Consider the following 26,373-nt stretch of genomic DNA (forward strand, 5'->3'; position numbering starts at 1 on the left):
ACTGTGATTTTGTAAGATATTTATTAAAAATAATTTAAAATATAATTTAATTAAAAAGAAAAAAAAAACGCCACAAATCACGCACCGGCTCGAGATTTGCGAAGGTCGTTCTCGCGTGGGTTCGTCTTCACGTGACTTGACTTAGTCCTTTTTCCCAGAAGTCCGCCATTTGGAAAGCCGTTGTCTAACTGCTGGCCTTTCAAATCAAAAGCAATCCAAGATGGTAAGTTACAATACAGACAGTTTTTTAACATTTATTTATTCACGGTTGTACGCTCCAACTATTGAAGTTAAAATTAATCTCTAACGTCGAGGTTTTAGCACTTTTTTCCCCCCTCATTCTTAAAAACCTCCTTTGACACGTATTGTGTTTGTCAAATACCAATGAATTTCTTGATTCTTTTTTTTTTTTTCTCTCCTATTTCCTATCTCTTTGTTCTTTAAATTATCTTTATCTTGTTTATCTATTGTTTACGGATAAGTAATATGTATAATACAACAATTTTTATGCATAGGACTGTTAATTTTTCTCTGTAAAACTCTATTACGCAACCATTATTTGACGTCATCATCTCGAATTTTTTCCTTCGTATTTTCTTTTATTCCACTCCATTTTAGAGCTTTTTCAAACGTTTTCGTGCTAAAACTTTCTCAATGGTCTTATTTTTTTTTAATTCGTTTAATTACGACTTAATAAGACGTAAAAACGCAGACACCATATGTGCCATATCGATTATTTTTTTTTACATTGTCGCATTAACATGTGGTGGTCTATTTTATAATCCGATATTCTATTTCTTTCATAAAGCTGAATGGCGGAATTTAAAAACAACAAAAAAATGGTTCTTTAGACTTTAAAAAATGCAGAAAAATCTGTATGATGTACGTAGCCGTCATGAACGAAGTGGTTATATTCCAAAGATCACGTAAAGCGATCAATTAGTTTTATAGATGTATATATATATATATATAGAGAGAGAGAGAGAAATCATCTTTAACGATTTTGATAGTAAATTGTATCTATTACAAAGATTTTGATCGATAGTTCGAATTAAGTTGTCACCATCTTATTTATACGTGAATTAAAAAAAAGTCTTTCGAAATAAGATTATACTTGGTTAATTTGATTTTTGGAATGCGATATCTTCGTTCTGTTGTGACTACGTACCACAAATTTGTCAGTATTTTTGTTGATATAAGTCATTCTAAAATGTCTTTTCTACGTAGTTAAAAAAAAAATCCGTCATTAGTTTAAGTGGCTTTTGTGAATATTGACTTAATTTTCATGGTGCTAATGCAATGCACTTCCTGATCCGCTATTTTGAAAAATCGCATTTTCAAGTTTAAAGTTATATATATATATATATATATATATATATATATATATATATATATATATATATATATCGCATGCAAAATCCGATCACGCATTTTGCTAATTCCTACCATCTGATGAAAAGGAAAGTATTTCTTCGAAACTCCGTGGATTAAGGACTACCCACTTATCTAGTTTTTCCTTTTCAGATTAAATATGTTAACTCATTTCAAAGTGTTTAAAATGTTTTAACTGTTTGCTCGTATATTGTACTCACGCACTTATTGATCTGTGCTAAAATAACATTACTTAAAAAGCCCTTAACAAGGAGGGGGGGTTGTACATATTCTGTACTTCAACCTTACAATTGAATAAAAACATGAAACTTTAAATTTAAATACGATTAAAAAAAAATAAAAAATAGCGCGGATCAGTAAATGCATCAATTTTTATATTCAATTGTAAGGTTATAAAGTACAGATCATGTACAACAAAACACCCTACCCTCCCGATTTTAAGAATGGCTTTTTAAATAACGTTGTTTTAGCACGGATCAATAAGTGCATGCTGCAATGCTGCATGCGTACTATTTTTCATAAATCACTTTAGATTTAAAACTAATTTTGTTTTAATAAAGTTTTGAACTTTTTTTTTTTTTATTTAAAAATGAATTAGTAATTTTAAACCCTTCATGGTTTTGTTTTCGAGATTCTAAAGTGTTTAAAAAAAAACCTCGTATAACAAATGTTACCAAAGACAGGATAGGTTACCACCATTCTACCTAGATGTATGTTATTTTTACTTACCGTAAGATGTTTATTCGGCTCGAAAAGCAAGCAATATCAACTCTTATGAGCACAAGTAAAAATGGGCTTTTTTTTTTTTTTTTTTTTTTTTTTTTTTTTTTTTTTTTTGTAAGGATTGGTATTCGTCGCCTTTCGAGCCGAATAAACATTTTACCATTATGTAAAAACAAAAACCGGTAAAACTATACAAACACCGTGACAGCGAATTAACCCTAAACCCTAACCCTAACGCTGTCACGGTGTTTGTATAATAATACCCTTCCATTCTTTTTCCTTCGTGTTAATAAGTCAATTTGGTATTTCTTTGCATTACTAAAATTTAGTTAAAAATGTCGGTGTTAGTGCACTTATTGATCCGCGTTATTTATTTTTTTAAATAAGTTTTAAACCGTTTCAATTAAATTGTAAGCTTAAAGTACAGAATAGGTACAAAAAAAAACCCATGTTAATGGCTTTCTAAATAGTTATTTCAGCACGGAAGTCACTTAAATAGATTGGATTTCTTATTGCATTATAAAATTCATTGTTTATGGTAATGTTTTCAAGTTTACTTTGGCAACATTTTAAATTTAAAAATAATAATTCTAAATATAAATTTTGATGTTAATGCACTTACTGATCCGCTATTTTTTAAAAATCGTATTTCCAAGTTTAATTAGTTTTTTATTCAATGTTAAGGTTAAAGTACAGAATATGTACAACAAACCCCCTCCCTCCATATATAAAGAATGGCTTTTTAAATAACGTTATTTCAGCACTGATCAAAGTGCACTAGTACCTAAATTTTTAATGGATTCCTATGCTTGATTGGTTAATCACAATCTGATGACCAAGGTCATTTTTTAATTTTATTTTTCAACTCCATTTTTAAAATGTTGTTTTTGTTTGTTTTTTTTTACCGCTGAACACTTAAATTCTACATAAAATTAGGCTAACATGTACCGGTGTTTATTGTATTTTGTTTGGTTGAATACCAAAGCAGCTGTCTTGTAATGGCTGACGTCATGTGCACGGGGGCAAGCAAAATAGTTAAAATTTAGCACAATTAATATTCAATAAATTAAAAACGTAGAACTCGATTGTGGTTTTATTGGAAATAGAAATTTTTGCTTAAGATAGTCGACAGATCGATTTTGAGCAAAAACCATATGTACTTGTGCTGTTGAAAATAACCAAAAATTATGAAAAATCGAGTAGAAATTTAATTTTGGTACATGTACAGTTTGAAAAATATATCGAAAAAAGGTTATATTGTATGCGTTTTGGACTGAAGATCTCCGGGAAAAAAAAAAAATACCAAAAATTTACTTAATTTGATCGAGTATTTTTTTTTTACAGCGGAAAAACGTTTTTAACACGTCATCTTTGAATTTTTTGAACACGCCACGGGGAAATAACTCTGTTTAAAGCGCCGACATTCCCTCCCCATCTTAAATACTAGCCTTTCTTCCTAAAAATCGAAACTACCTTTTACTCGTTATCATAGATTTTTTTTTTTTATTTTTATTTTATTTTTTTTTAAATTTTCGAAGAATTTCAATCCATAACGGATACGTACAATATAACTTTTTCGATATTTTCATCCGTTGTCTTAAACTGTACAAGTGCCGTAATTTTTGCTGAAAATTGGGTAAAATCGCATTTTTCTTAGACGTTATAAAATACAGTAGCGCAGGGGACATAACTCCGAAAGGAATATTTTAGTGTTATGGCTGCAATAGCGGTAGATTTTATTTTTTACTAAAAATAATGGTTCTACTCGTTAAATTCTCGTTTTTGTATATATTTTCGACATGACAAGTTACGTAATTTTGTTTAAATATATTTAAAAATCAATTTGTCGACTAAAGCACCGAAATTTTTACACCCATCAGGTTTAGAGTTTTTACAGTTCACACACGCGTACGCACACATATATATATATATATATATATATATATATATATATGAACGTTGTGTTTACAAGTTATCTAGTGTTATTTTTCACTTTTACGAGCAAAGATGCAAAATTTTAGATCATGTAGCAAGTCGACCAAAAATTGAAAATAACGAATATAAGAATACTATTACAAATCTTATAATCTAGCAATATATTGCATTTGGTAACGTTTTTTAATTCTGAAAACTATACTAGTCTCTGTACGAGGTTACAGTTAAACAAGACAGATTGTGCAAATATAAGATGTTACATTTTTTTTGTGTGTGTGTTCTTGCTTTAGCTCTTTAGTCGACAGATCGATTTTTTTTTTTTTTTTTAAAGCATAAACAGTATTACGTACTTGTGGCAAGTACTACTTGTCATATCGAAAACAGTAATATAGCCAAAATTTCATAACTTGAGTCTATCGCCATCGACAACAAATGTTGCAGCCATTAAACAGCTGATTTAAAATATTCGCTCCAGAGTTGTGTCCCCTGGGTTTAGCCTACTACTGCCTACTTTATAAGAAAAATGGGTACTCATGCACTTATTGATCCGTGCTGAAATATTATTTAAAAAGCCATTCTTAACATTGGGAGGGAGGGTGTTTTGTACCTATTCTGTACTTTAACCTTACAATTGAATAATAAAAAAACATCGGTGCAAATCCACGCTATTTTTAAATCGTATTTCCAACTTTAAAGTTTTTTTTCAATTGTAAGGTTAAAGTACAGAATAGGTACAAAACACCCTCCCCTCCCCATGTTAAGAATGGCTTTTAAAATAACGTTATTATTTCAGCACTGATCACGCTGTGCATGAGTACCAACATATAAAACTTTAAACTTGGAAATACTATTTTTAAAAAAATAGCGGATCATTAGCACCGAATTTTTTTTTTTTTTTTTTTTTTTTTTTTTTTCCCGTAAAAATTGACTAAAAAATAAATTATTCGATGAATTTTTATAATTTTTGGATACTATTTTAGGTGACAATTGCGTGTCGACTGTTTTACAATATGCATGGTGCACTTATTGTAAAGTGCTGAAATAAGCACTAAAAATGTGCCTATTTACTTACCTCCCAACAAGGGCAGAGTAATTGTAAATATTTTAACTGCACAAGTCTTTAAAATTTTACTTTAAAAAAAGGTTAAGACAAACTCGTCGAAGACAGAACAATTCAGACTGGGTTTGTAATTTTCTGGCAAGACTGGAAGAAGTATTAAGTATTCTTTTCGTTTAGGCTTGAAAAAAAAAAAACTTTCTACACTCGCCATAATTGGACTGAAATAAATGAACTTAAATGTAGTTCCCCCCCTTCTTTAAAAAAAAAAAAATTGGATATTTTTCAATACTTTGTTTCTACACTAATGACTTTAATTTCATTGTATTCATTTGTCAAGTCTAATTAATGTTGTAGACGTGTAATTAAATCGTTTTCCAATTAGTTTGTCCTTGTGTCAAATTTTCAGTCTGCCATTCAATCTCACTTTGTCTAAACGTTTGGGAAAAATAAGCACTCGTTAGCAAAATGGTGAGTTGGTTTATACTTGTGCCTTTTTTTTTTTTTTTTTTTTTTTTGTGTGTGCGTGTATGTATATATATATATATATAAAGGTGAATTTTTACGACGTGCCCCAGCGTATTATAAACACCCCCAAACACAGCATGTTAAGAACGGCTTTCGAAATAAACACCCAAATCTCGAAAGCTATTCTTAACATGGAGTGGTTGAGGATCTTTACGCTGGGGGCTGGGCCCTTTGGCAGGTGATAAAAAATACAAAAATACCTTTTTAACGAAGTTACCCCTTTTTAAAAAGGGGTAATTTTTCCAGAATAGACAACGAAACAAAGTGGTACTGTAGTACTGTACGCACTAAATAATTGTTACCAAAGGCAAGCTGTGATTTACACTTTTAAACTTTTTTCCGGTTATAATAAAATTAGACTTGCTGATCATATTAGCAGAAAAAAACGTGGAAAAAATGACTTTCCAGAAGGGGGTTCACTTTTTCGTTATGACGTTCTACTTACTTGCTCCCTGACTTAATGTCAATTTCTTTATCGACGTGTCACGTGATTAAAACCTTATGAGAAAGTAAACCACCTGACGTTTTTTTTTTAATTTTTATTGTCTGCCAATATGATACTTAATAATCGGTGGGGGGGGGAACTAAACTTTATGTGTAAAGCCTGCATTTTTAGGGGATGGGCAGTGGGCACTCGTACAGGTCTGCCTATTTCACTTTCGCGTGCTTGGTGACATTTATTGGATGTGTTTCTATCAATGTTTTATGTTCGATTTTTGAGCTATTATGAAGCTAGAATGATTTCCTGTTTTGTTTTTGTTATAACTCAACATTTTTGTAAAGAAATTTATTCAAGTACATAGTAATATTTTGCCTTTTGGGTATTTTTTTTTAGATTAGGTCCACCTCCACAACTTTTATAGGTTTTCGACTATGCTGAATACGAAAATCGCATTGAAATTTTGCAGAAATAATTAGTTATCGAGATATAAAATATATTATGCATTGTATTCTTTGGCGTGCTGTGCACTGCAGTCGGTCATAGATGAGTAGATTTGTTTATGGCGCGTGCACGCGCGTAAAAAAGATGGCCGCAAAAGAATACAATGCATAATACAACTTTTTATATCTCGATAACTACTTATTTCTGCAAAATTTTAATGCGATTTTCCTATTCAGCATAGTCGAAAACCTTTAAAAGTCGTCATTTAAAAGAAAATTGTGAAGGTTGACGTAATCTGAAAATTTACCGCCTTTTGTAACCTTTGTATGTTTTCATTGTTTTTGTTTTGTTAGCAAATTTTATAAAATAATTTGGAAAAAAAATTTAATAAAATATTTTCTTTCTAGGTGAACTTCACAATCGACCAGATCCGTGAGATCATGGACAAAAAACGCAATATTCGAAACATGTCTGTGATTGCTCACGTTGATCATGGTAAATCCACCCTCACCGACTCGCTCGTCAGTAAAGCGGGTATTATAGCCTCTCAGAAGGCGGGGGAGATGCGATTCACGGATACACGAAAAGACGAACAGGAAAGGTGTATCACCATTAAATCAACGTGAGTAGTTTTTACTTTCACATTTGTCCCCTTTGTGTGTGTGTGCTTGTACAGAACTCTCCCTAAATGGAAAAGTACTCGCAACGGAGAGAAAATATACGCTAAACATCACGTAAATTGATAAGTAGTTTCATTATAAAACCAGTTGTCCCCCTACTCCAGTACTCCACCTATTAGGGTTTTTTTTTTTTTTTTTTTTTTTTTATGGCGTTAACCTGTACGGGAAGGGTCCCGATGCCCCCCCCCCCCCGTAAACGAAAAAAACTCCGGGCGTCGGGACCCTATCCATACAGGTTAACCTAAAAAAAAAAAAAAAAAAAAAATCGTTCAATACAAATTTTTAAAACTAGCATGGTTGCCCAGGTGTTTGGAGGCGTTGAACGAAAAAGGACAGGATTGCAGTTTACAGGGAGATCAAGGGACGCAACTCCTGCCAAACTAAAAAGGACGCAAACAGAATCACCGGGGGGCACCTGTTTCAATTTTTAAATTACGAATTTTAACCGAACCTACTACACGTGGAATAATATAACAAGTTTTAAGATTTCTTTTGAATAGTTCATTTCTTTCTAATTCCTTTGTTTTTTATTCGTTTTACTTCTAAATTATTTTCTTCTTTAATTTTTTGTTTTTACAATCTTTTATTATACTTTTATTCTTTACGTTTTTATTTTTTTTTACCAAAATGAGAACTACTATCGTTGACCACGTTATGTCTACGACTGAAGTGGAAGAGAAGTGGACCTATGAGCATTTGTATAATTTGCTGCCACCAAATAACGAGGTACAGTTACAAACAGCGGCCTCATTGGGACTCATACCGAATAGGAGTTTCTGCAGCTCGTGTGAGAGAGATCGAATTCTCTATAAAAACGGAGCCAAAGGTGATGGTTTTGCGTGGAAATGTCCTGTCTGTAAGAAGGGTGGTTTGCCAAGGATGGGTTCCTTCTTACAGAAGTCATCTGACAATAAAGCAGATTTTAGTTATTTTGCTCAGTTGGAGCATGGAGATGCCGCAGATTAAAATTAAACAGCTAGACAATTAAAAAAAAAGGGGGGGGTGACTTTCGAAAATATCAGCGAAAAAAAGTGACCCTTCCATGTAAAGTGCCCAGTTGAGGGTGAAGAAATTGTTTTTAGCCAATTTTTCAGTTTTTGTCATCTGAAACGATACTGATCTCGTGAAAGTCCGCCTGTCGAAAATTTTAAGCAAACATACATACATAGATTTATATGTTGGTAGCTCGAATTTTCAACCCAAACCAATTAAAAAGCTTGCCCTATCTCTGAATACCCTTTATGTAAAATTTCAAATGTTTAGACCAGAAATTGTCTGAGTAATTTGGTAGAGCGCAGGGGTAATTTTTTTTTTTTTTTTTTTTTTTTTTAATCTGACCCCTATTCTGACCCCTATTATAACCCCCTTAACATTTATTGTTTTGGCTCGAATCAAGTTTAGATCTATGTCCGAGGAACCTATATCTAAAATTTCAATTGTTTAGACCCAAAATTGTTGAAGTTTGGTAGTTCTCAAAGGTCAAGTCGTTGAATTTTGACCCCCTTAACAGCCAAATTTCTGGCTGAAAATGCATTACAAAGATTTTCCCAAATCTCAATACCCTGTATATCAAATTTCGAGTCTGTAGATTGAAAATTGACATTGTGTAGGGAAATGTGCGTGCGCGCGCACACACACACACACACACACACACACACACACACACAATGTGTTGACTTTTTATAGATATAGAGATTTGGCAAAATTTCGTTTTGATTGGTACATTTTTCTTGCATCTTTAAAAATGACTTCTTTTTTTTTTTTTTTTTTTTTTTTTTTTTTTCATACAGTTTAATCAAGACATTTTCTTTTTTTGTCTGCTGATGTTTTTGGGTGGCGATGAATACCCTGGAAAAGTCACTTTTATTGTTTACCGGTTTTAAAAATATTCTGTTCGTTTGCATGTTTCAAAGTTGGTAAAAATTAAGTGACTTTTCCAGGGCATAAATCCATAAGAGGGGAGGGGGATGGCTCTCATTACACAATCATAAAAAACTCATGGTTTATGCTATAATTTCATTGAAACTAATATTTAAAGTATTTTGTAAACTTTTTTTTTCCCCCTCAAACACTCGCCGTTAAAAATAATAACTTTGGTAAATTTTTTACATAAGGCCCACCTTCACAATTTTCTTTAAAATGACTTATAGGTGTCTGACTATGTTGAATATGAAAACCTCATTTAAATTTTGCAGTAGTCTTTTTTGAGATTATAAAGACATGTAATTCACTGGTAGCCATGTGTGTATGCACGTGCCGACTTGCTGTTCACATTAGAGATGTCAGTTTTTATAGGTTTTCTGATATGTTGAAAACATCTGTTAAATTGGAGGCAGTGGTCTCTTCTCTCTCCCCACCAAAAATGTCTATTCCAAAAGCCGTTCTTATCACGGGAGGTTAGGTGTTTATTCTAAAAGCCGTTCTTAACATGAAATTACTCAAGGAAGTAAAGTCATAATTGTTTTGTTTTACATGCATGCACATTAATAATTTTCTGATTGTGGGGGGGGGGTTCTTCAAGGTGGCAGTGTCTGTCTCAGAAATAGATTTTTCTCGTGCACGCACAAACATGGCAGTCAGTGAATGAGTGCATAATACAAGTTTTTATATCTCAAACTACTTTTCTCTGCAAAATTTAAATGAGATTTTCTTATTCAGCATAGTTAAAAACCTATAAAAGTTATTGTGGAAGTGAATCTAATGCTAAAGAATTTGTTTTCAGCATACCCGAAAACGTATACCATCTAAAATTTTATGCACACACGTAGTTGTCTTGATATTATAAGACTTTTTTCACTAATAAATGTAAGTGGCAGTCATTCTTAACATGGAATGTTTTGTAACTTTTCTGTGGGGGGGGGGGCATGGCCCAAGTAAAAACATTTATGGATTACATTAGATAATGATCTTAATATCAAAGAAAAAGATAGCTACTTGGCTGCCCCAAATTTAAATGTGGTATTCATTGTCAGCATAAAGGTCATTTTAAAGATGAGTGTTGAGGTAGTTTTAAACTTTTTAACTTGACGAAACTTAAAGCAAAAAAAAAATTTTGGATTTTATCAAATATGGCGACTTTTTTTTTTGCATAAAATTTTTCCGCTAGATTAAAAAAAAAAAAAAAAATGTGATTTTTGGAATATACCATCTTTATTCCGTGCTGGGTATACAAAGTTTTTTTTTTTTTTTTTACACTTAAAATGTTCATTAAGTGCAAGTTTTAAATAAGCAGCTTAAATTATCTCCCTTAGTTTAAAAAAAAAAACTTAATGTTTCATTTCTTTTGTCCAGTGCCATTTCCCTGTATTACGAATTGCCAAAAGATGATTTGGAGCAACTAGACCAAGAAGTCGATGAAAGCAACCGTGCTTTCTTGATCAATCTAATTGATTCCCCCGGCCACGTTGATTTCTCTTCCGAGGTGACCGCTGCCCTTCGTGTCACTGATGGGGCTCTCGTTGTTGTTGATTGTGTCTCTGGGGTCTGTGTCCAGACTGAGACCGTCCTGCGACAAGCGATTGCCGAGAGGATCAAGCCTGTCCTCTTCATGAACAAGATGGATTTGGCTCTCCTCACCCTCAAATTAGAAAAGGAAGAAATGTATCAAACATTCCGGCGTGTCGTTGAAAACATCAATGTTATTATTGCTACTTATGGTGGCTCTGATGGCCCAATGGGTGACGTCATGGTAAGTAACCCCCTTTATTTCTTTTCTTATTCTCCATAATTTAAAGCCTTATCTAAATATGATGATTGACAAGTGATTACTTGGTATTGAGTGCCTGTAATTTATTAGACAATCATTTCTTGGGAGAACTGTAAGTGTACATGAGTTTTATTTAGATTTTGATGTGGGTGCCAGCATTGAACACTCCTTTTACAAGGAACTTGGTCATGGCTAAAAACCATTTGCCAATTAAGGTTAACAAGATGGATTGACAGGTGAATGGAGATGAATACGGGGGGGGGGTCACGTTTCTCAAAACAGCATTTTACCCCGTCTTCCAAAATATTGATCATGAAATTTGAGGACTAAAGAAATAAAGGGATTGACTCAGAACTCTAAAATATATATATATATATATATATATATATATATATATATATCTATATATATAAAAACGCTGAGTAATCAGAAAAAAAAAAACTTAAATTAGTTTTTGTCGAAATGCCAATAAAATATTTCGGTGAAATGACGTTTAAAAGATGTACCACAAACTTAAAAACGAAATGCATATCAGTACAAATAGTTGGAAGCATATACTTATGTACGTACACATGCAGTAACAACATTCATGACGCACGAAGTGGAAAGCCTAAGATAACACTGCCCCCCGCCTAATGTATCGCTGATCAGTCGGATACGTCGGCTCTTAGTTTGTTTTTATGCTACACAAAAATGATTGGGTTTTTGTAGTGTTTTGGAGATATTTAAATTTTGAGTGGATTGAAGGAAGATAACTATCCTTTGTCGAATTTGAAAGCCTTGTCATATTAAAAAAAAAAAAAATGTTGGCAATTAGGCTCATGGGCTGGATCGCGCTTGCAGGTCATTGGTTGCAACTCTCTGTTTAAATTATGCAATCACGTAAACCCGTCTAAATTTACATTTATGAAGAAACCCTCTGTTGGCCTGCGTTTCTAAATTTGGATTAGTGATCGCTTGATGTGATTATTTTAGTGTCCGCATTAATGTAATAACTATCGCATTTCATCCATTAAGTCCCACTATTCTGTAAATAGAATGCCAGATAATTTCGTTTTAAAATCTAATAGTATTGCTTACTGCATCTTATAAATTTTTGTGCTGTGTGTCTGTGACGCAGTTTATCTCGGCCTACAGGCAACCCACCCAGGCAAGTTAGGTACCAAAATGAAGCTTATGGCCCAGCGGATGTTTGTGATATTTATATCCATGTTTGGTGTATGGAAATGCAAAAAATAACGATTTACTAAATGTTTTATTTATTGGATATTTTTCTGGTATAATGACCCAAGTTTGCCCAGCTGGGCAAACTTGGGTCATTGTAATTTTAAAAAAGTATAAAACTCATATTTAATTAACTTGTGTTGTTGGGATCTGCTTTAAAAATTGTTAAATGTGCTAAACTTGCATTTGTTTGTCATCAAACTGCATGTAATGCCAATCACATAAAAATTATCGCTTCAAAATTATCACATAAAAATTATCGCTTCAAAATTATCACATAGAAATTATCGCTTCAAAATTATCACATAGAAATTATCGCTTCAAAATTATCACATAGAAATTATCGCTTCAAAATTATCACAGAAATTATCGCTTCAAAATTATCACAGAAATTATCGCTTCAAAATTATCACAGAAATTATCGCTTCAAAATTATCACATAGAAATTATCGCTTCAAAATTATCACATAGAAATTATCGCTTCAAAATTATCACAGAAATTATCGCTTCAAAATTATCACAGAAATTATCGCTTCAAAATTATCACAGAAATTATCGCTTCAAAATTATCACATAGAAATTATCGCTTCAAAATTATCACATAGAAATTATCGCTTCAAAATTATCACATAGAAATTATCGCTTCAAAATTATCACATAGAAATTATTGCTTCAAAATTATCTCAGCTGAATGTAAAAGTTTGATCACTTGCATAATGTCATAACATTTGTATCTTCTTGGTTTCTACAAGTAAAACCTTGTTTTTTTTTTTTTTAGTCTTATATATATATATATATATAACTGTTCAGCAATAAAATATATAACAAAATTAAATACGTATGCGGGGGGGGGGGTATTTCATAGCGTCCTGAAACACTGTTTAGCTGTAACTAACTTGCAGTGTTGTCATTTTAAACTTCTGTTAAAATATCTCTTGGTTAAACTAAAAAGATGTTTCCTCCCACTTTTAGGTTGATCCCCAAAAAGGTAATGTTGGCTTTGGTTCTGGTCTCCACAGTTGGGCATTTACACTGAAGAACTTTGCCCAGATGTATTCGAATAAGTTCAAGATCCCTGTACCTAAACTGATGAAACGATTGTGGGGAGACAATTTCTTCAATTCCAGTGAAAAAAAATGGTCTAAACAAGGAAATCCCAACTGTGTAAGGGGGTTCATCCAATTTATCCTGGCTCCAATCTATCAGGTAAGTGATAACTTATGTAATAACGTTTCAAACAGCAATTAATAGAGCTGTGCAGTTCTTGCAGAAAAGTAATTTTCATTCCAATTTTTTTTTGGCAATTGGTACGTATCAAATTTAAATATGCATAAAATGAAGATGATCATATTGAATTTCAACTTTTATATCGATTGTATTAATACTATGGTACTCTTTTAATGTACATGTGTCACGGATTCGAGATTATGAATTATTTGATAATTTAATGTTCGTAGTATGTTATCACCTATCCTCCTTTTTAATAAATAGGATCTCTTGATAACCAAAGATGTAAAAAAAAAAAAAATTCAAGTCCCTTTTTGGCTGTACATGAAACTAAAATATGAGGGACCTTAATATAAATATTGCTAATGATATCAATAAGATAAAAACATACTAAATGAATTGTACCGAATATTAAACTTAAAAAACAAAACTGTGGACTGTTTTGTAATATTTCCTTTCAATGTTTTTCAAATGTTTTGTATTAAATAAATAGTTTATGTAATTTTTTGTAATAAGTGAAAACTATTGCTTAGATTATCTGTCAAATCAATCGCACAGTGGATTTGTTACTGTCGGCTTGAGTTATGGTGCCAAAGAAGTTGTTGCTAATCACCTATTAGTGGATGTCGACTAGGCAGTTCGGAATTTTTTGTGGACTAAAGTAAACTACACTTGATGACAAGGTGCTAAATGTGTTCTTTTCTAAAGACTCCAATTGCGAAGTACAGGAGTGTTGAAAAATGCATATGACAGAATGGGATCTTGGGTTAGATAATTTGTTCTTTTCTGTGAAACGGACCATAAATTAAATGTCATGGCATCTATAAGATTATTAAACTTGATTTTTGCAACATTTATCAGTTAGCCGTACATGTTTGTGTTGGCTGGTGTACAATTCAAAATGTCACTTTTATATGTTGATATTAGAAAATCTTAAATGATTACTTTTTTGGACAAATTTGTTTTTTTTACTCCTTAACCTTTCTACATGCCAGTGCATTTCTATTGTTATCGGACATTAATTTAAGACTGGAAGAAATCGGTTGCTGTAAGATTTCAGGGGGGGGGCATTTATAATACATGCAAAAACGGCTCATGTTAGCGGAAAAATATTTTTCTCCTGCAATCTTGTTACTTGACAGATTTTTCATAACTTGATTTTGTTTTTAAAAAAATCACTTTGATCTCCAAGTGATTCCATTGTTAGATTCGTTAACTGTTACATTTTCTTTATGCTAATGTGATTGTCTGATGCCAATTTTTAACTTTTTTTCTTTCCCCCTAGGTGTTTGAGACTTGTATGAATCGTCCTCATGAAGAGGCTCTTGCTTTGGCTGAAAAGATGGCCATTAAAATTACATCTGATGAGAAAGATCTCCGAGAAAAACAATTATTAAAGGTATTTTTTAGTTTTAATATCATTTTCTCTTTCTCTCTTCCCTCAAGTACTGTGTGTCTGATTTTAACTAAACTGCTTTTGGCCAATTTAACTTTTTTCTCTTCGTTATTTGTAGGTGATGATGCGTAAGTGGTTACCAGCTGGTGATGCTCTACTTCAGATGATTGTCATTCACCTCCCCTCTCCGGTCACTGCCCAGAAATATCGTATGGAAATGTTGTACGAAGGTCCCCAAGATGATGCAGCCGCTCAAGGTAAACAGCGACTTACCTGTTTTTGCTGATGTAACCATTTCATGACTCTTAGCTGCTCTTTAGGTTTATTTATATATATACGAGGGATACCCGGCGTTGCCGGGGTGTTTGGAGGTGTGTGTGTGAAAACTCCAGGGATGGGGGGTTAAAAAAAAAAGTATGAGTTAAGGCAAAGTTGTAAATTAAAGTGAAAAAAAAAACGTGCGGCGTTAACGATCGCCCCACCGCGAGATGCTAACGGAAACATGTTTGAATTTATTTAATTACTTGGATTTGGCAGGTGCCCGTTTTAATGAATTAATGAGGTCAAGTTTGACTGCGGGATAGTATTTCATTTAGTGCAGAATGCTTTTTTTTTTTTTTTTTTCCCCCCCCCCAGGATGTTATAGGAAAAAGACTAACCCACATGCGGCAAGCGACAAATGTTGTGAATATTTATCTTCCCGAAATCGAGCAAATTAAATAGACAGAGTAGATAATAGTGTTATCGGCAGCTCCAGTAACTCTCGCTTCTCCTTTTTTGTCCCTCAGTCCTCATTCAGTGAGTGACTTTTCTGACAAAGGGTGAAGAAAAAGCTGCTTAAAGGTTGGTAGTACTTGGTGACCAGTAGTCTGAGATGTCGGAGATTTTTCTGTCTCTGTCTGTCCTTGTGGCCATGTCACTAATAAGGGTGCTGGAGGTAAACGTTTTGTCTGGGCTGACGTTATCCGCCTGATAGTCAGGGACCCGAACCTTGGATTAACCACTAAGGAGGCTGTCCTATCAGCAGGCGCAAAGTACTGGGACTGCTGTATTGCCATTTGGTGAGTGGATCTGGACCATGCAGTAGTCTCTGGTGGGGCCTCTCGATGCCATACTAGTGGGTAATTGTTACGGCTTTACCTTTTCGTATGCTACAAAAAAAAAAAAAAAATTTCCTGTCGTTTTCTCTTACTTTCCCTCTCTGTACTGCTCTAACCAAGTATGCCAACCTATTCCACAAATCCCAAAACCTCAACATGAAATATCTTCAGAATAAAAACTATTAAACCTAGAACCCCATCTTCCAACGTAGACTCCTTCTCCAACATCAGGGGTCTACGTTCCAACCTTCCAGAGGTTGAAACCCAATTACAGGAGACAAAACCGAACATATTATTTCTAAGTGAAACTAGAATAGGGCCGACCACTTCCCAAGATGAGTTCATAATTAATGGATACTCTAATTTAACAGCTAAATCTGACCCCCAAGATCGGCATGGAATATGTGCCTACATTAAGGATGGCTTCCCGTGTGGCAGAAATATCTCTAGAGAAGATCCTAATTTACCCTATATGTGCTTCAGGGTTGCACTTGCTAACACCACTGCATTTATATTTGCCCTCTATCGGCCCCACAACAGCGGAGTTACTATCTTTAAGAGTATATCTGAGAAAATAGACCACATACTGTCTGCACATCCCTCGGCTAACATCCACATCTGTGGTGACTTCAATGTCCATAACGTGGAATGGCTGACCCATTCAAATAAGACAGATGATGAGAGGAGGTTTTGTCATGATTTTGCCATTGCTTATGACCTCACTCAGATTGTTCGCGAACCCACCCGTCTGTCCGATACTACTGGTCAACATGCAAGCCTCCTAGACCTTTTTCTCTCAACTTCCCCTGAGCTATGTTCATGTTCCGTTCATTCTCCTCTAGGATCCTCCGACCACTCCGTATCAGTTAAGATAAAAACGAAATGTAAAAAAGCTTCAACCAGAACTTGCTCCCATACTTACGAAACTATTTAAGCGCTGCCTTAAGAAGTGCTTTCTGACTCCCTGGAAGACCTCATCAGTTTGCCCTGTATTTAAGAATTCAGGTGATAAGTCATCTCCCTCTCAGTACAGACCAATAAGTCTCCTTTGTGTTATGAGTAAGTTGCTGGAATCCATATTAAATAGAGAAATAGTCAACCACCTCAGCAGGAATAACCTTAGTGACACAAAATATAGTTTCCGCTCTGCAAGATCTACAGCAGATGTGCTGACGGTTATATCCCACAGGATTAGTGAATCTCTTAACAAAGGCTTCCTTTCTCTTGACATATCAAAGGCCTTCGATAAGGTATGGCATAAGGGCCTATTTCACAAGATTTCCAGCTACGGTATAACTGAAAATGTTTTCTCAATCATTAAATCATTTCTCTCCGATAGGCTCATAAGAGTAGTGGTAGATGGACAAAAATCGGAGGCCTGCAATATAAATGCGTGGGTCCCTCAGGGGTCAATCCTGGGCCCAACTCTCTTCCTGATCTACATCAATGACCTCCATAAGCGCATACTTAAATCAATCGTTTACATCTATGCTGATGACACGACCATCTGTGGCAACACATCAAAGGCTGTAAATGACAAAGTTCTCTCTCCTCTGATCTCGAGCGCGTGGTTCAGTGGGGGAAGATGTGGCTGGTTACCTTTAATGGAGCCAAAACCAAACTCCTATCCTTACATCATCAACGCTCTGATCCCCATCTGGCATCAATTGTGATGGATGGCTCTCGTCTGGGTGAGGCCCCGTGTTTTGACAAGCTTCTGGGTTTGACCTTTACTCCTGATCTGAAATGGAACATGTACATCAAGTCTGTTGCCAAGGTCGCTGGAAAGATGGTGGGATCCTTCTCTGCTCCAGAAGATATCTCACTACTGATGCAATTCTCTATCTATATAAAAGCCAAGTACGTCCAAGGATGGAATACTGCTGCCATATCTGGGCAGGAGCTGCTAAAAACAGCCTATCCTACCTTGACAGAGTACAAAATAGACTTCGTGGCTTAGTGGGGGATGCCCTTTTCTCTACTCTGCAGCCTCTCTCCCACAGAAGAGACGTTGCGAGCCTTTCCTTGTTTTATCGTTATTTCCATGGCAGGTGCTAAAAAAAATTGTCTTTCAGATATACTTGACTCAAAACAACAAAGAATATTCTGTTGCCGTAACCCTAGTAATAACACATCCACATTGCCAAACATTATTGATCGCGGCCAGAGCAGAATTCCAGAAATGAATCCTTTTTTTAAAATTCATTTAGTATTATGCATGTAAAGTTAAAAGCCTCTTTGAAGTGTCAATGTTAAGCGAAATCAAAGAATGGGCACTTTAAATTCAGACATTTGAATTGTTTCAGATTTCTCCTCCATTGGTTGAGGACAGATGAATTGGATCAAAATATCCAATTTTCTGTAAACCTTTAATCAGTTAATATCGAAACTTTTTCGTGTTCTCTAGCTCTCTCTCTCTCTCTCTCTCTCTCTCTCTCTGCTAAAATCTGTTTGATAATTCTATACATGCGAATTGGCAATTGTGCAGTGTAGTTTAAGGAAAAAATCCTAAAGGGTTGCTTATTTCAATGTTTCTTACTGAGAACCACCCCCAGACTAAGTGTATCCTAATTTTGTATCTATAACCAGATGTAACTACAAATTTTGAACCGACTTTTAATTTTTGAAATTGATTGTAAAAAATGTTAACTTTTAATATATAACTTTGCTGGATTTCACTTTTTTTTTTTTTTTTTTTTTTTTTTTTAAATAGCTGTGAAGACCTGTGATCCCCAAGGTGTTCTCATGATGTACATCTCTAAAATGGTGCCAACCACCGACAAGGGACGTTTCTATGCTTTTGGTCGCGTTTTCTCTGGTACAGTATCTACTGGCCAGAAGGTTCGCATCATGGGAGCCAATTACACACCAGGCAAGAAGGAAGATCTATATGAGAAAAGTATCCAACGGTAAATTTAAATGCAATATTTGTTATAATTGTAGAAACATGTTATTGTAGGATCTTGCATTAGAATTCCAATTTTACACAATTGGTGTGCAAAATTTGTATATCTAATTAAAATCGGGGGGGGGGGGGTCTAAATTTTTATGGTTTGCCTAAAACTAAATCTGCAACACCCATTGTTATTCCTGTGTTTTTTTTTTTTTTTTTTTTTTTCCCCACACCAGTTCAGAAATCTGGTTTAACGAGTTTTTATTTATTTTTCAGAACCATGTTGATGATGGGAAGATATGTGGAACCCATTGAAGATGTTCCTTGTGGAAACATCTGTGGTCTTGTTGGTATTGATCAATACCTCGTTAAGACAGGAACCATCACGACTTTCAAGGAGGCCCATAACATGAAGGTTATGAAGTTCTCTGTGAGCCCTGTCGTGCGCGTTGCTGTTGAGGCAAAGAATCCTTCTGATTTGCCAAAATTGGTTGAGGGATTAAAACGTTTGGCCAAGTCTGATCCTATGGTTCAGGTAAGTGTTATATATATATATATATATAATATATATATATATTATATAAGTGACAAGTCTGTATTCCAAATTTCATGGTGTTGACCAACATACAATTCTTGACAGTATCTATTTCGTAGTACAAAATTAACCATTTAATTATATCAATCGGTGAATCTAATTTGCTCTTGAGCTTTTTAAATAAGGATTGATATAAATAAAAATGGAAATTAATATTTCCACGGGTGTGTGATATGTGTGTGGATTTGATCAGAATTTAATATCAAAAAGGTAGACATAAAATAAAAATATGAAATGGTATAAACTAAATTTTACTTATGCTTATTCGAAATTATTTAATTCAACTTTATAGATATTTTAACATTAAGTTAAAAACATCGGTTTTACAATTGTTTTAATGATAAAAGAAAACCAAAAATAGATTGCCAAAGAGTCATGACCTTTTACAAGTTTTGTGATTTTTCTAATTTGCATGAAAGTAAAAATTGCTCTTTGTCTTTTTCTTTGTAGTGTGCTATTGAAGAATCTGGGGAACATATTGTGGCTGGTGCTGGAGAGCTTCACTTGGAAATTTGCTTAAAGGATCTCGAAGAAGACCATGCTCAGATCCCAATTAAAGTGTCTACCCCTGTCGTATCTTACAGGGAATCGGTTAGGGAAGAATCTGACAGACCTTGCTTGTCCAAATCGCCTAACAAGCACAACAGGCTTTACATGAGAGCTAGACCTTGTCCGTCGGGAGTTGCTGAAGCCATTGATGGTGTAAGTATGCCCGTGTGTTTCAGAAAAACTGTACGACATCCAGTGTTGAGACCACGTTTGGAGAATGTATGCTTATGATTTTTCCGTCTACTTTGGTTTGGTGCTACCAGATTGGGCCAGTCTCAAGAAAAGTGTTTAAGAATCCAACTTTTTTTTTTTTTTTTTTTTTTTCCTCCACCTGCATGTTTTTTTTTTTATAAAATTTGAATTCTCAAAACCTTTTAAAAATATGATCATTTTAACATCCGTTTTTCAAAGTGAAAATGCTACCATGTACCGAATCTGTTCTAGCTTTGTCATGTTTCCACTGGGCAATGCCAGTACACGGATCTTGGCCTATTGCTGAAATTTAGTAAAAAATAAAAATCCTATTGCAGCGTGCCCTTAATTCTTGGTTTGCACAGGTTTTAAAAGTTCTTAATAGAAAAATCCCTTTCATTACCTTGAAAATAAGCCAACAGTCTTGAAAATTATGTTCTTTATGCCCATTAAAAATTTCTTGAATATGATTATGGTATAATATAAAGGGTGAACCTGTAAATTCGCCCTTGTCCATTTATTTAGCATTTGCACCAAACTTTTCATTTGCAAAACTGTACAAAGTAAAAAAAAAAAAAAAAAAAAACTATATTGAAGCTATAAAACTTTAAGCATAAGCATTAAAAGAACTGAAACCTGGATGATATGCTGTTGAACAACTAGAAGGTTCTTTAACTTTTTTTTTTTTTTTTACAGGGTGAAATAACACCAAGGCAGGACTTCAAAGAACGTGCCAAAAATTTGGCTGATAAATATGGATTTGATGTCGGTGAAGCTAGGAAGATCTGGACTTTTGGTCCAGAGGGTACTGGTCCCAATTTGTTGGTTGATGTCACCAAGGGTGTACAATACTTGAATGAAATCAAAGATAGTGTTGTTGTTGGATTCCAATGGGCTACCAAAGAGGTGAGTTCTTTTTTGAAAATCTATTCAAACACTGAATCAGATTTCCATTAAAAATAGTGTATTATCAGTGCAGGTATTTAAAATCCTGAGGAAACATTTAGATGTAAAACCCCATTGGTGCCCCCCCCCCCCCAAAAAAAAAAACAAGGCACACTACTTTGATGTAGGGGGGCTACTATCAGGGACATAAATTGCAGGGGTATTATGAAGGGAGTTGAGTAGCAAGATGTCTGTTCACATTACACTTGAACTTCTGCATGTCAGTACAGTTGAGAAAGCAGAATCCTGGAAGGGAGTTCCAAAGTTTAGCAGTTCTAGGGAAGAAACTATTGGAGTAGGCCTCTTTACACCTAGGGATCTCTATGTAGAGGTGGGGTTTAGCTGCTTGTTGGGGGGTGGGGGGTACAAGTGCTTGTAGTTCTTCAGAGCATTCACCATTAAAAGTACTTGTAGAACAGACAGGAATGCAACATGTCATCGATGGGACAGAGGCTGACGCTTAAATGACAGTTCAGTCGCTATCAGGTTAGCGACTCTTTTGAACCCTGTCAAGGAGTGAGACAAGTAGTAGATGCACCAGCCCAAATGTGACAACAATACTCCATACATGGGCGAACGGTGGCCTTATAGAGGTACAAGATACTTTCAGGTACAAGTAGTTTTCTAGCATGGTAGAGAGAGCCCACCTTCCTCGCAGCAACCTTGGCAATGTTCTCAATGTATCTTTTCCAGTTCATGTTCCCTGTAAACATTAGGCCGAGGAGTTTAAAAGTACTTTCGGGTAATGTGTTCTTGGCCATTGCTATTGATGGTAGAGGGTTTATTGTAATTATTGAAGGAAACAAGCTTAGTCTTGGCAGCATTGAATGTGACCCTTCATTTTTGTCATGAGTCCACTAGATTAGAGGTCATCATCTAATGTTTCTGCCATTTGCTTGGATATGTGTCCATTTGTTTTCCTCTCATGCTTGTTATAGAGATGGTGTCATCAGCAAATATACCCATCTCCGAAACAATTTTATCAGCGGGGTCATTTATGAATATCAAGAATAAAGGCCCAAGGATAGACCCCTGAGGTATTCCCGCATTTATATCATATTGTTTAGATGTACGACCGAGGACAACTTGGATTTTTCTCTTACTTAAGGATTTAATTACATTATGTAGTCTTCCAGTGATACCAGGTGTTGGGCGGGTGTCGAGATGGTGTAGTAAGGACATTGAGCCACGCCCAGAAAAAAATTAGATGCAACCCTGGTGGAGATAAGTGTTAAAAATGTGAAAATGGAGAAGTATATGAAAACCAACTTAAAAATAATTCAGCTAAAAGGAAAAAAAAAAAAAAAAAAAAGACCGTTGTGTTGGCTCAAACATGAAAACTAAAAACTTACAACCCGACCTCGTTACCCACTGCCCCACAACTTTTTTTTTTTTTTTTAACGAATTCAAGATAAATGCCTGACATGCATGTGTACTTGAAGTCCTTTAAAAAAGCTCTCTCTCTCTCACTCACTCACTCACTCACTCACACACACACAACCCTTCCTTGTTATAAACACTGAATTCTATACGAAATAATTAAACGGTTTGAATAATTCTCACATATTATTCAAGCAAGACATTGCTCTCAGATGGTACCAGTATTGACTCTGGTCTGATGCAGGTGAAAATGTTTTGTGAGGCAAAAACATTTTGCCTTTTATTTTATAGATTCTCACCCTGTCTATGCAAGAGTCCCGTTTTACTTAATCATAAAACTCTTTTATTTAAAAATAACTTTGATCATTTTTCACATGATTTTTAGAATGAACATTTTCATCATTAGTTATATACATCATACATAATTTTTTTTTTATATGAGAACATTTAAAAAGAAAACATTGACAATGAATATCTGGCTAAAAGTTTATAAACACACATACAGCTTTCAAGGATTTTAAATGTAAACATTTTATATCGTGCCTAATTTTTATTGCCAGTCTGAAAAAATATTTTACAAGTTATATCGGAATGAGTGAGTGTAAAATAAAAAGATTTCTTATACAAATATTTGTTTCTCTCCAGAGTGTTTTGTGTGAAGAAAATATGCGTGGTGTCCGCTTTGATATCCATGATGTGACCTTGCATACTGATGCAATTCATCGTGGTGGCGGCCAAATCATCCCGACAGCCAGAAGATGTTTCTACGCGTGTATGTTGACTGCGTCACCTAGCATTTTGGAGCCCGTCTATTTGGTTGAAATCAGCTGCCCTAAGCAAGCCACAAGTGGTATCTACAGTGTCATGAATAAACGTCGCGGTCACGTTCTGGAAGCAAATGAAGTTGCGGGCACGCCAATGTTCCAAGTCCGAGCTTACTTGCCTGTCAACGAATCCTTTGGTAAGTTAATTACTATCGCTGAATTCTGTTTTTATAATGCTACTCCAATGCTGTATATTGATTAGGTAGCTAAAACTGATTTAGCTACATACCTGCAGATATGGTTTAGTTAGAAATTTAGCAAACCTCTTCAGGCCACTGTCTTAGCATGAAAAAGTTTAGCTGTTTGTTAGGTTTATTCAGATTAGATTTCATCTGGAGCGTCATTCTTGCCTTTTTCAGGTTTCTTTTTGGAATCTGTACAAAACTTTTAATCTAGAATTTGCACTGAGGATTGAACCTTTTAACCTACCAAAGAGATTCACTTAAAACTGAATTTTACTTGATACTTTATCTGTTTCGCCAGAGGTTGATGGTTCAATTCTCAGTGCGGGTAATATAAAGAATTCAATTTTAAATTATTGAAGACTGCTACCAAGTCGTGGCTAACAGAACAAGTGCTAATTCCATGGAGTTTTTCAGTTTCAACGAGATTTTTTTTATTTTAATAAATTTAATCATGTATTGATTGTGAAATCTATGAATATTCTTATTGCTATTTTGTTTTAGGCTTTACTGCTGATCTGCGTTCTAACACTGGTGGCCAAGCTTTCCCACAATGCGTGTTTGATCACTGGCAAGAACTCCCCGGTGACCCATACGATGCTACTTCCAAGACAGGTGTGGTTGTTACAGAGACAAGGAAACGTAAAGGCTTGAGTGATGGCATTCCTCCATTGGATAAATTCTTTGACAAGTTATAAGTTTAACATCCGCTTAAAATGGGAACGATAAAGAAGCGTTGTTAATTTAAGTCTGCAAATATTTCTTGGTGGACCCAGACTTTGTTATATGTATCTGCTTTCAAGAAAGAAAAATAAATCTTAAAAAGGAAAAAAAATTATGTAAAAACTTTGTTTGTTTGTTTTTTTGTTGTTTTTTTTTTAACAAATTTTTAATTACTACATCCACCAAATTGTAATTTTCTTTGCCAGGTAGCACAGAAAATTGTATGATCGAACTTTTTTATTCCCTCAACTAATACCTACTGAACTTAGTCATCATCATCCCCCCCCCTCCCCGATTTATCGGAGAGGGACCTGTTTTTAGTGGCGCCTGGATGATTGCCATTAGTTTTTCCTGAAATTTTGCAACATTCATTAAATAGATGTGCACAGTAAAAAAATTCTGAAAATTCCTGTTGCGTCCCCAGTTTTTTTTTTTTTTTTTTTTTTTTTTTAACTCTTTTTGCCCCGTAACTTTTGATTTTTCTGAAACTTGGCCAAAATGTGGAGTCCATTGTTCTTAATATAAATCCAGTGTGGGTGACTCTGGCAAAATTCTGGTTCTCATCCCTCTGGGACTTTTAGGGCTTTAAAAAAAAAAAAAAGTCTGTGTGTGTACTCAAACTTGATATCTATGTCCAAATAGAAATATAAAAATCGATAGTTTCTTCTGAAACTGCATTATATCATTTGTGATAAAACACTTCCTTTATCATAAAACTACCTGATGTTTCTCTGGCAGGGAGTTGTCCTCCCTCCTTTTTGCTCATTTCTCTTGCTTTTTCTCTTCCCCCTCCACACATTTGACACATTCTGCAACTCGGCTGAACTGTGTGTGTGCATGATACAATCATGGGAAAATGACCGTCTAAAGTCCATGCCAAGACTGTTCATCAGACTGATCAATTCATTTTCTTAAATATTTTTCTGTTGAGGCAGAAATCTTTTAACTGGAAAATTATTTTAACCGAAAACAATAAAAATGAAGATACTAAAAATTTTATTTACACTCAATCAGTTGTGCCTTATGCACTAATAAAAATGTAATCATTTTGTTGCACTTTTTTTAAAATATTTATTAAAAAAAAAAAAAAACGATTGATTTTCTTATTTTTGAAAGAAATAAAATGAATTGCATATAAAACAAACTTTAAATCATCCAATTATACCAATAAATATTGTCAAATTTAAAAAAAAATTAAAATACTTTAAATTGGTAAATTGTCTATATTTCTTATATAAAAAAGGATTATTGGATTCTTTTTGAATTGCAAAACAAAAAACGATAATGGAAAAAAGTAAAAAATGGCAAATTAATAAATTGTCAGTTTTTTCATACTACAAACAGAATTTATGTATAATTGATTAATTGTAAAACATGTTTTCCTAGCAATATTAAACAATCGTTTTTATGACAATTGAATAAATTTGCTGATTTCGGAAATTTTTTTTTTTTTTTTTACAAATTAAAATTAATCTTCACATTATTATTGTGACACTTATGTCACCCGTGTGTCGTCTAGTGGTGGAACGCTCCCCGATTATTGGTCTCCTTGATGAGAATGTTAGCGGCCTGTACCTGAAAGAGACTTAAGTGCTTCTGGAATCATGCCAAACAAATTTTTTTGTTTTATTCAAAATTCCTTGTTATTCATAAAAGGTTACAATCGTCGTTTCGTACTTCGCTATTAAGTTAGGGACTAGCCGTTTGTTAACTGCAAAGTTCCTTTTTCGATAAAAACTAAATAGCTACGTGACAGGGTTAATCGATGAGGCAGTCGACTTTTTCGCTCGTTCGAGCTCTGTGTGTCTTGTGCTCCAAACTCGCTGCTTATATTGTGGGGGCGGGAGCTATCTTTTTCCCTCATTCGTCCCTTTAGCCAATCAGGATGCCGGAACCGCTGTCACTCAAATCTTCACCAGGCGGCCTATGCCCCAAAAAAGGGGGTTTCTTCTGTTGGCAATCAAGGAGCAGAATAGGCGGACCCCCAATCTCAGCCGGCGTGTGCCTAATGGAATTTGACGGGCCATTAAAACCAGAATGGTCTAGTTCAGTTAACTTTGTGGGATTGGATTTGGTTTTTATGATCCTTTAAAGGCCACTTACCCACCAGGGAGCAGCCAACAATGGTCGCTTTGTAAATTGAAATTTCATTGGTACCCTTCCTTCCACTATCGGGCTGTCATGGTCAATTAGCGTTTACAGCTTTCTTGGCCAAAAGAAGTATCCTTCACACATACCA

At 34.5% G+C, this 26,373-nt stretch overlaps 1 protein-coding gene across 1 annotated transcript; it reads left to right on the forward strand.

Annotated features, from left to right (window-relative positions):
• Window positions 1–81: 81 nt before the first annotated feature.
• Window positions 82–24,257, forward strand: LOC145258351 (elongation factor 2-like). Its single transcript, XM_080116586.1, has 12 exons — window positions 82–223; window positions 6,926–7,140; window positions 10,490–10,886; window positions 13,101–13,334; window positions 14,641–14,754; window positions 14,870–15,008; window positions 18,565–18,760; window positions 19,021–19,279; window positions 19,790–20,041; window positions 20,777–20,986; window positions 23,051–23,366; window positions 23,916–24,257. Exons 1-12 carry the CDS (start codon window positions 221–223, stop codon window positions 24,107–24,109), a joined length of 2,529 nt encoding a protein of 842 aa, XP_079972712.1. The 5' UTR covers window positions 82–220; the 3' UTR covers window positions 24,110–24,257.
• Window positions 24,258–26,373: the final 2,116 nt, after the last annotated feature.

Source organism: Euprymna scolopes, chromosome 33 (assembly GCF_053919585.1).
Source record: "Euprymna scolopes isolate OS-2025 chromosome 33, ASM5391958v1, whole genome shotgun sequence".
Classification (NCBI taxonomy): Eukaryota; Metazoa; Mollusca; class Cephalopoda; order Sepiida; family Sepiolidae; genus Euprymna; species Euprymna scolopes.